Below are 12,059 nucleotides of genomic sequence, written 5' to 3'. Positions count from 1 at the left end.
GAACGGCTGGTAACCAGACATTGAGAAAGCAGCCTTAAATTCGTTATTTTTTCCAATAAAATTTATTTGCATAAACATATAAAAAATTAAATCTCAAGTAACATCCATTGTATTTTTATACCGACAAAAACGTTTTCGCATTTATTTGTAAATAAAATTTTCATTGTATTGAATAATTTATTATACGAATAATGGTATAAAATGTATACCACAGCACATATATTTAACGGGGTTTCAATACGAACGCTTAAAAAGTAGACCGAAAGGGCGAGCAAACGACGCCAAATTTTGTCTCGCTTTAATGACATTTATGTTCAGTAAAGTTTATTATTTCATCTTTGATCCAACTACGAATCGAAATTACTCAAATTTACTACCGAAATTCGGAGTCAGTGGTCGCAACTTTAAGGGCGCTACGTTCAATTTATGGTCGTCAYAATCATYCTGTCAGATCAACAATTGAGCGTCTAGCAACAGYTTGAAAATAATCMGGATTTTCAYCGAAAAATCAACTTCAGCCATGAGGCTCAGTTCTGGTTGAATGATTTCGTTAATGAGGGAAATATGTGTTTCTGGCCTGGCAGCAATCCACCAGTACTCCATGAGTCACCATGACATCCTAAACAATTATGGTTTTGTGCGGTTTATGTGCCGGCGGCRTCATCGGKTCGTACTCCTTCCCTGTTATAAAACCGACACGTTASTGTGAATGMAAATCGCTACCGCTYAATGATAACCGCATATTTTTGGCCTGAATTGTCAATTGAACGCCTCGTTCGTGAGGTTTGACGTCATTAAACTATTTTCTATGGGGCTACGGCTAGTCTATGGTCTATRCCAAYAAACCAGCGACGATTGATGAACTTCGTACGAATATCGAACTGATTGTGACAGGTGCATTACTCGAATTTAACCTTAGACCCTTAGAAAATTTAAACGTAAATATTYAAAATGCAAAAATGACTTTTTGTCACGTGCCACTTTCGCCCGCTGGCACAATGTTAGCCTCCGTTGTGTCATTACCAATAAATTACTTTATCGTGCATATGCAAACCGTTCTCAAGCTTATCACATATGCAAGAATGCATATGTTTGTACAAATGATTTCCAGGAAACAGACAACTGAACTAGATAATACAAGAGATTAAGATATGTCAGTAAGTAATAAACTGTTAGGCAAGCAACAAAGTGACCGCCACACGACGAGCGGGCGCATATTGCCGTTAACTAGTTTATTTTCTAAGCAAATTGTTGCAAATATTTTCTATGGCAGTGTGTTTTATTTGCTCGAACATTGATGCTTGTAAAAATATGCAATTACCTTGTTATCCTTCTGCCATGAGCAACTGCCACGCTTATCGATTACTTTGCATGTTAGTAAGGCGTCCTGACCCGGATTCACTTCGGAATACTTTGGCTGTTCTGAGAATCTTTGAAAGCAATTTGTTCCTGGAATTAGAGAATTAGGTACAAATGAGTCAATAAATCAATAAATAAAATACATGCGCTTGTAGATGTTATATCTAAGTGCATATATGTGTGGAGGATATCAAGGTTCGTTGGCAACGAAAAGTGTGCAGTTAAAATTAAATCATGCCACATATAAATTATTTATAAGTATATATTAATAGAAATATTTCATTATTATTTCTAATATGGCAATTCATTATAGGTACTAAATAAATTAGGATAGCTGTCATTAATTTAAATGCCCTTCACACCTTTTCAGCTGGCTTGAAGTGCTTGCCTGTCAACTCAAATGCATTTCCTTTGACAGCTGACATTAAATACACCCCTATAATAAGTTTCATAATTATTATATTTAGTTCGGGGGTTATTTCTGTATGAGAATTTAAGGGAAATGTTTAAGCGACATATTTTGTTCAATTGAAAATGAAAATCATACTACAAACAAAGAGGTAATTAATACTGGTATGTTTCAAATTTAGTTAGAGATTACTGCCCAATCTTTGAACTTCAGTTTCGAGGACTTTGATGATGTGCTTCCCAACGAAAGTCATATTGAATGCAATCAAGTGCCTAGAAAATATTATCATGCCTGCCATATTAGCTGGGTGATAGCTGTTACATATAGTTTCTAAGACTTGGACTTGATCCGTCAAAAGACATGTACGCAATTTTTCTCAAAACCGAAAAAAACCATCGGTGCAAGTTTTGTGCATGCATTTATATCCTGAACACGGTTTCCCAGAAGAAAAAGTGAAAAACAATATGAAATATATAGCTAAATACATACCTAAACTTCTGTCCTACTGTTGAACGAGTTAGTCTATAATTTCCTCTCGAAGACWCTGCTCATTTGTGGGAACCGCCGTTATCGGAGCCAAGTGCCTGCTTGGAAAACTTTTTTGTTTGATTTTYTTTATGAAATTTGGTTTGGCTTATTGTTTAAGGCAACTATGGAATCTAAGAAAAAATTATTCAGATTGAATTGAACAATAACATAAAAAATGGAACGATCGTATTAATTTCATTGGAARCACAATTTTTAGGTATTCAACGCAGAGGTCTTTTGACTCAGTCGATGGAAGTATAGATAAAGTAATATATAGATTGTTTTATAGACTTCATATAGCATTTCCAGTTCTCTCTCTCTCTCTCTTTGACACTATAAATAAATCTTCAATTCCTCTACTTCTCTTTCTTTCTATGTCAATATCTTCCTCTGATACCATAAAAACATCTATAACCACATCTTTTGAATCTCTCAAACATTTGATCTTGACAGAAAGGGTGAAGCCCGCCAAACAAAAAATTCTGTCGAATAATCGAATTTAATTAACGTTCATAAGTATTTGAGTCAGAGTTGAATGAGCCCTCTGATGAACACCCAACATGAAAATATGACAAAGGTTCGAGAGTAGCCTGCTTCAATAACAATATTCTTTTAAAATTTAATTTACTTTTTTAAACCTTGCTTTTTTTAGTTTTGGAAGGCGGAACTTCAAGAAAGTAATGAAGCTGGCAACATCCACTAAATGTAAAATAACGTAACATCACTAATCATAATTTACAGGCGAAAAAAAAAAAAAAAAAAAAAAAAAAAAAAAAAAAAAAAAAAAAAAAAAAAAAAAAAAAAAAAAAAACCCACAAACCAAATGTGAGTTAGTTATAGCATATAGCTGCCATACAAACTGAACCGTCGAAATCAAGTGCTTGTATGGAAAACTTTCGTATTTTATAAGATATTTTCATGAAATTTAAAACAGATAATTCCCCAAGCCAACGTTACWATCTCCACACAAATTGTTCACATCAGTGTACTATAACATATAGCTGCCATACAAATTGACCGCTTCATATCATGATAAATGCTCCTGTGAAGGGAGCGTTTTTTCTTATTGACATATTCGTTGGTGTTCCAAGGTCAAACTTTCTTGTCAAAACTGTTCTCTCTAATGTGACAGCTAACAATGACCGAGTTTTCGTGTGTGTCACAGTGGATCGGCTTACAAAGCATTTCTATTACGTTTCCCTTTGATAAATGGCCACAAAAAGTGTTGTCCTTTAACTACAGAAGAACGCCACTGACGTGCTTACTCAACATTTCGTCACAATCATCGCAGCTTCAGAGTGGCTACATTTCCAATGAAAATATTATTTAACAAAATTTTTTTGTTTTTCTTTTCATCTTATCAGCATATAATTGTCAAAATGTAATACTCATCTTTTGATCGCACTCGCATCGATGACAAACGATATGCACACAATACAATAGCTGTCAAGTGAACCTGAAGCAGCATCAGCACCTTTTGTTTTGCATACTTCACGGCGTTTTGCATTGTCGGGCATTTATTATTCATTCGCACTCATTCAAGCACAATCACTGAGTAGTGTGTATGTATGTGCATTTATTGCCATATTTATTTGYATTCACACTTCATGCATTCGATTACCAACACACATACATCTATACGGTTAGATACATAAATTTATGTGTGTTGGCGCGCGTTGCCACGGTAATTTATTATGAAATAATGATGATTGCTATCGTTTATAAAATAAATTTGCAGCTTCACTGAGCACAAAAGCACAGTATGAACACAATGGCAGCGAAAACACTATGCGAAATGYTTCATTTTTGTATGAATAATGGATAACGCTAAAAGGAAAATTGTTTATGCAAATACATATGCATATGTATATGTTACGTGTGTTATGCATATTAAGTGTGGGAGATTTTTAACGAAGAACTAAATAATCGAATGCCAATAAAAATGCAGCAGTATCAATAACTCTATTTGCAAGCGTTTGTGTGTGTGTGTGTGTGTGTGTGGTTCGTGTGTGTATATTAAAGAATTGCTGTACAGCTACATACCTAACGTCCATTATACCTATGAGCATAGAGATAATGTGTGTGCTAATTGAAGTAAGTAAAGGTTTTTAACTACTTTCATTGTGTAGAGAGTGGCTGAATGAAATGCTTGAAGTTCAAAGAAATCAATGTTTTTGAAAAATTATTATTTTTCAATAATTATCGAAGCGCAGCAAAAAATTTCAAAAATTATGTGCAAAGAAAATAGCAAAAAACTTATAATCTTTTAGGAAAAAAATTATTTTTAAGAGTTACCACTTTTTACAAAATTTTTATTTTTCAGATATATGTAACAAATTGGAAATTTTCTATACACAATGGATACAAAAATTTAGTAGTTTTAAMATTTTTGTAGCTTAATACTTGTGAGTTGAACAAKGTTGCCAGCTTTATAAAAATTTTAAATWAAAATTATTTTACAGTGTGGACGRTTGTGTCTGAAATGAATGCTTTCTAGGAGGAAGATCATTTTTATTTCACTTTTCATTCTTTGCCAACTTACGCGCTGTATAGTATAGAATACATTGTGACAAAAAGGTGCTCGGAAGTTTTAAATAAAGCGCGAAAAATTTACTTATTCATCAACCATTATTTCGTCGCCTTCTTCAACAGATGGATAAGCACTTTTGCAGTTGGCCTTCAAAGTAATATTCAACAGTCCTTAAAGTACTTTTTGGGATGGCTTTCAGCTCCCTCAGCGAATTTTGTTTTATCTYTTCGATCGACTGATCGATCGGGTTCCATGGAGCGGCAATTTCAGTTTGCGGAAYAAGCAAAAATCACACGGGGTCAAATCTGGTGAATACGTTGATTGATTGATTGTATTCATTGCGTTTTTGGCTTTAAATTCGGTCACAATCGTGGCTCGATGCGATGTTGCATTATCATCGTGTTAAATTCATGAATTTTCCGGTCGTTTTTGATGATTGTTCTCACGCAAACACCTCAGTATGACCAAATTGAAATCCATATTGACCGACTTCTTTTTTAAAACGAATTCATGATGCATCAAACCTCGAATATCGTGACAAACAATAAGCGTGAACTTGATTTTTAAACGACTTTGGCGTGGTTTTTTTTGGTTCCGGCTCGTTTTTTTTCCTTCTCTTCGATGATTGTTGACTTCTTTGCATGTCAAACTCATAAACCCATGTCCCAAATGGCAGTTTAATTACATGAATGTGAGATTTGAATTCGAGCGATGATGCATTTTCAAAGGTACCTACATAAGTACSGTGCTCTTTTTGAAAAAAATTAACTTTATCGGAATGAGTTGAGCAAAAACGCGTTTCATGCCCAAAAAAAAAAAAAAAAAACACACAAAAATCATTTGAGCGGTCGCTTGAGAGATGTAGAACTCTCTTGTTATCTCGTATGATTTTTAAGCACCTTATCATTGATTTTTTTTTAATCAGTCATAATAAAAGTCTTCCAGAACGAGTTATGTCTTCAACGATCTCTCGACCGTTTTTGAAGGTTTTGTTCCACTCGTAGGCTTGTATATTTGACTCACCGTAACATTYTTCTTTCGAGCATTCCCAATATTGAAGAGTATAAAATGTTCGTTTGCATCCGAACTTAGCGCTTTCTTATTCGTTTTTTTTTCTTTTTTTCTAAAATTCAACATTAAAAAAAAAAATGTATACTCCTTTAAGATGCATATAGCAGCCTGCAATTTTAGAACGCCTTCAAAATTAGTCTGAATTCAAAGGTACTAAAAGATGTATTAAATTTTGTGCAGTTAAAGCACAAATAATACTGAATGTGCTACTCTGTGACGTCACTTGCACTACACTTACATGACTGGTTAACTATAGCTGCTTCGCATTCGTCAGCCACAATGGACGCCACAGCAATCAAATAAATGGCGAATGTCAATCACGCGCCATAAATCATTTGTCAATACTTTGTTGCATGCAACACATACGAGTATGAGTGACGCACACGATTATATATGCGAATTTGTGTATGCAAACATCCATCTATGCATACGTGAACTAGTTTCCGTATGCAAATGTATGTACTGGTATGTTCGGGTGGTAGAAGAAGTACGTTTATACATTAAGGTGGTTACAAAAAAACAACGGTTTACTTTATGGAGGACCTTTCCGTTATAATTATGAGCTCATACTTAGAGAGTCTTTTTTAGAGGTGCCTAGAACTTATTTTTTTTTTTTGCAGAGTCTTTCTTGGAGGTGTCTACGAGCCTATTTTGYGGAGTACCGCACGAAAACAATCGTTTCTTTTACTCAACCTAATGCGGTATACAATTTTAATTTTTATTCTTATTATGTTATACTTTAATGGCATATAAAAAGATATTTTACGCAGACACTGAGGTAACTTTTTGCAAAAATATACATAAATAAAACATGCAAATAGTCGCATTTGTTAACTATTTCCTATTAAACTGACCAAAATATATACATTTAGGGTTTTGTATATGCTAAAAGCRTCGCTATAGTTTCTACACTTATTTGTATATTTATGTACATACTCAAATACATCGATATAAACTCGTATAAATAAAAATGCCGTCAGTGAGTGGACTCACTTTCTTGCCATTGATATTCATAGCATTTTTTATTGCTGTATATTTTTTGTTGTTGTTAGTAGCTTTTACTATATTTATAGCTATAGCTATTGTTATTGTTATTATGACTATTGAGCAGCAGGCGATGACATGTGACGCGTAAATGTATGCACGTTTCAATCAAAAGCGATGGTGAGCAGGAGCAAGTCGGCGCCACTCATGTACTTTTATGTTGACAGGAGTGCGTGTGCGTGTAGTATGTATGTGTCCAAAAGAAATGTATGTATATGTATATGCATTTTTGATATGCTATTCGAGCACCCTTTTATATATGTGTTTGTATTTGGTGAGAAACTGCTTTGATTATACAAAGTATATGGGGTAATATGTCACACAGTATACAAGCACCGTGGCGTATACGCAATCTCTGTGTTCAACATGTTAGATTTGCGTGCGAAATATTAAAGATAATATTTTTTATATTTTTCTCATTTTTCGCATATTATAGAGTGTTGCTTTATATTTTTGATAGTTTTCATACACAATCTAGCTTTTGGTCRTTTGTGTGATGAAAATATCGCTTACATATATTTTCTAATATTTTATTTTTATGAAAATAATTTCAAAATTACAACAAAAAATACTTCGGCATCTATAAAAAAGCATGCATTTTTTCATTTATTCTTCTTTTTTTATGWCAATCAAGTCCATGTGTTGTCGTCGTATAATGTATTTGGGAGCATAGCGCCTACAAGCGGAATTGTCAGCAGCATACAAGTATTGAATGCCGCGTGCTCACGGCACTCAAAACTTATAAAAAAAACAAGAAAAAACTTTGATTTCAGTTACACCGRTGCTTTAATGCCCTTCACAAATACAAAATATTGCTTACAGAAACTTCAGTTTAATACTTCAGTTTGTATGGCAGCTATATGCTATAGTGATCCCATCCGAATAATTTATTCGGATATTGCACTGTTGCTTTGGTCAATAACTCATGACGTATTGGGTGCAAATATCTCGTCAAATGAAAGATTTTTTCATATAAAAGCRGGATTTCGATCGTTTGTTTTATACGACAGCTATATGCTAAGGTGCTCCGATATAGGTGGTTCTAACAAATGAGCAGCTTCTTGACGAGAAAAGAACGTGTGCAAAATTTCATATCGATATCTCAAAAATTGAGGAATTTGTTCATTGATGGACTGTTGAACTATTAGGTAGTCGAAAAAGTCTTTTCGTATTTTTTCAATAGATGTCGTTGCGGACGTTATTAAATCCGGGAAAGTTAAAAAAAAAAGTTACAGCTGTTCAAAAATTAGTGAAAATATTCAAGAAATTCGCTATATTTTGAAATTTTTGTATAAAAAACGGAAGAATGCCAAATTAGAAAATTAAAATTATTCAAAATTAGTAGAGTTAACTAAAATAAAAGTAGATAATAACATTTATCGTATAAAATTAAGACAACGTTGAAAGAAAAAAAACGGTGTTTTTACTCTTGTTAAAGATTGCGTAACGGCTTGTTTTTTTTTCTTAGCTGACCATTGATTCAATAAAAATGTYCGACTTCGGTGATGACGCTTTTCCATTTCACTATTTTCCAACACATTAATTATTGCTTTTCACACACAAGCCAAGCTATGTTGCTATAAATGTACAAGGTATAACCACATGAGCTTACGTTACTCCTTATATAGTATGGCATATAGATATACTGGATTTATACATATACATATATATATGTAAATATAAATTAGTAGCCAAGCTAGTCGTAAACTTACTTTAATCAACGCCACTTCCTTTGACCGCCACTTGGTGGCAAATTACACAACTTTACACTTGGCGCCGACAAATTTGCGCTTAAATTGCTGTAATTAAGCGGCATATAAATATATATACTATATATATATATAGGGTAAAGTTATACACCAAACACACATACACACACGGGCACAATTAAGTAGATGCGTCRGCTCGTATCTATGCAAACGCAACGGTACGCCAGCGATGAGCCGCCAGCGCCAAGTACGCAGTAAATGATGTTAATGAGTGTAGCGGATTTGTCGCGGTAAGCGTTGCGGCAAGTTGTGCGGGTATTTAACATTGCCAGTAATTAACATAAATTCTCGATGAAAAGTGGTAATTTATAGTATAGTTAGTTAGTTTGCCACGTCAAGTACAGCGCGAAACTTTGCTATAAAACGGCAATAAATGCAATACAAGCCAAGACGGGCCTGCATTGAAGTAGCTAAAGGGATATGCCGCATCTTATACATAGGTTTTGCGAGAAGAAAACCGGGAGAAACATTTGCAACATTTTAGTAACAAACAAAAGAGCTTAAGTCTGCAGGRCAACAATATTATTTATTGCTAATTTCGGGTGCAAGAAAATTGCTGTTAAGCCATTGTAGTCTGCACATGAGGSTGGTGTTTGAATGCGGAGGCGCTTGTTGCATATAAAACACGCTCATTTCAACACTTTTCTATTTCATTACGGTCAATTAAAGTATTTAACTAGAAGTAAGTCTTAACTATAAGCCACAATACCCTTCATAGTTGCTATTTTTATTGAAAAAAAAAAAAAAAAGGTATAGTGAGTTTTTCAGTTTGTATTGAATCTGATCGTTCAGTTTGTATGACAGCTGTATGCTATAGTGCTCCGATCGAAACCATATGTTCACAGATTATGGCGCTTTTTTGAAAAATGAAACTGTGCCAAGTTTCAAGCAAATAGACTATCAAATAAAGGAACTTTCCATGCAAGACATTGATTTTTAACGTTCAATTTGTATGACAGGTATACGTTATAGTTGTTCGATCAGTAAAATATTTTCAGAGTTTGGAGCGCTGTTTTGGGTAATAATAAAAATACCAAATATCCCGAAGTTATTTTGTCATATGAAAATATATATGCAATAACTACTTTTTGTTCATTCCGTTTGTATGACAGCTAGTTCTATATTAGTGATTCGGACAAATGAGCAGCTTCTTGCGGTGAAAGGAACATATACAAAATTTCAGATCGATAGCTCAAAAGCTAAAGGAATAATTCGAGTATATACAAACAGACGSATAGATTGGGTTAAACTGACTTAGGCCGCCACGATGCGTATCTACATACTTTATAAGATCTTGTGGCCGTTACAAACTTCGTGATAAAGTTAATATATCCCTGAAGCAGTCCATCAGAATACAATGAGACTCAATTCTTGGCTGCTTTTTCTTGTGCACTTAAAAACAGTATCGTGTCAAGGTTGCAAGGCGGAAACTATAATATAGCCTTTTAAATTTATTGAATTTGCGTAATTATAATAATTAGTGAAAAATATATAATGCCAAGGTTATTGTTCATGAAATAAATGATTAGCYAAGTACTGTTCAGGAGTTTAGATGGCGAACTTAGTACAATCAGCAGGCTTAGTTTCCCAAATTTTGTTTAATATCAAGCAATGCTTCGATGGCAAACAGAGACTTGTGTTCAATGAAATGTATAAGGTGCAAAAATGATTTCTTTGAAATTTGAAATAAGTTGATAGCCGCACTAATTACTAATACTTACTAAAGTCCTGATTATAAGCAACAGACCCATTTGATAACTTTGACTTGTCACTAGAAGAAAAAGTCGATCCCATACTGTTTTAATAATAAGGAAGGCTAAAGAGTCTTTTTTGCATAGACAACTTCGAAATGCGGCTCAGTGGGAAAGAGAGGGAGAGAGAGYGATGTTTCATATTTCGACTAGAGTTAGTACTAGATCACATTTCTCGCTAACAYGATTGCCTGCTTCCAAGAAGACGAACTCTAATGCAAGAGAATAAAGCTTAAGGATTGCTAAGAAGTGAAAAATGTAAACAGGGAAAATTGTCTACTACTATAAACAAAAAATAGTAAGACTCTGTTCATAATTTTAAAATTCYTAATTTATTYTTCAACGWTATATACARTCCTCGAAACAGTTGTTAAAGTTAATTTACGAAAATAACGCTCAATGCGGGTARCGATTCACGTTTAAACGGTTCGAAACGGTTTCCCCGGAGCRGTCATTTGAGATATTCATAAGTCACACGCAGGTATATCAAGTGAATACGGGAGTTGCGGCATGATATTGGTTGAAAGTTTGGTGAAAAACTCAAGAAGRATCAATGCAGTGTGCGACGGTGCGGTCTCGTGGTACAAAAATTAAGAGTTTTTGTAGTTTTTGTCCAATAATTTCGGCCCTTTTTCGAATAACCTCACGCAGATGACTCATAACGCTTAAGTATTATTCCCTGTTGCGGGTTTGGCCAGTCGAAACGAATGTGCGCTATACCTCGATAATCGAAGAAACCTGTCTGGACCTGCTTTGACGTGATGTTTTTAGCYTCGGCTCWTTTTTGCATCTGTTTCCGGCTCGTAKGCACAGAATGAAGACTCATCGCCAATAATAATATATATGTGTTTTTTCACACCCCTTCACCCTTTTTTTTTAGGACCAAATGATCTTTCAAAATTGTTCCTTTAGATATTCCAACGTTGCCAGTGAGATCTCTGACTATTAATTGGCGATTCACAACCAGCAATTCCTTTATTTTATTGACRTGTTGATCATCAGTTTATGTTGATGGCCGTCCGAACGAAACACGTCCCGTCGTCAACGCGTTCTCGACCCTCTTTGAATAATTTGTACTAATCTAAAACACTTGCTCGCCACAAACAATTGTCACCGAAGCCCTTTTCAAACATTCTGCACCAGAAATTCGATTCCGCTTACAATATTTAGTGGAACGTTGTTTACTCATCGTAAAAATCGCCAAATGCTTTTTATGTGCTTCAGAAAGAGTAGCGTATACTAATCACTAAAGATTATGTTGATATCACATTTGACACAGATGTCATTGACAGTCATATCAACCTAGGAGAATAAAGTAATTTGACGAATAGGTTCTCGTGGGAAATTAGAATTAAAAAAGTCTTACTGGTTTTTACCCACAGTAGGATATATTGCTCGTTTCTGGTAAAAATATGTACAGAAGTCGATTTGCAAACTAAATCTCGGCAATAYTTTATTTTAATATTCTTACTGTCTCACAAAAATGCAAAACCCGAAAAATTATTATTTTTAATAAAGTAGGTATTTTTAGTGTATTTCGTGATGTCTCTAAAAAATTATTCGAGTTTTGCTGTATCTTTTCGTAAATGTGTGGATTT

The 12,059-nt window shown here is 34.3% G+C and overlaps 1 protein-coding gene across 1 annotated transcript in view; it reads right to left on the bottom strand.

The window, feature by feature from the left end:
* Nucleotides 1-12,059, bottom strand: part of LOC108976832 (kin of IRRE-like protein 2) — a 266,683-nt gene that overhangs the window by 129,418 nt on the left and 125,206 nt on the right. The window contains exon 2 of the mRNA XM_018946195.1: nt 1,322-1,455. Within this exon, the coding sequence (XP_018801740.1) occupies nt 1,322-1,455 (134 nt within the window). The remainder of the gene's footprint in view (nt 1-1,321; nt 1,456-12,059) is intronic.

This window comes from Bactrocera latifrons, unplaced genomic scaffold, assembly GCF_001853355.1.
Source record: "Bactrocera latifrons isolate USDA-ARS-PBARC rearing strain unplaced genomic scaffold, ASM185335v1 scaffold_80, whole genome shotgun sequence".
In the NCBI taxonomy this organism is placed as follows: Eukaryota; Metazoa; Arthropoda; class Insecta; order Diptera; family Tephritidae; genus Bactrocera; species Bactrocera latifrons.
This window is presented reverse-complemented; position numbering and strand designations above follow the sequence as displayed.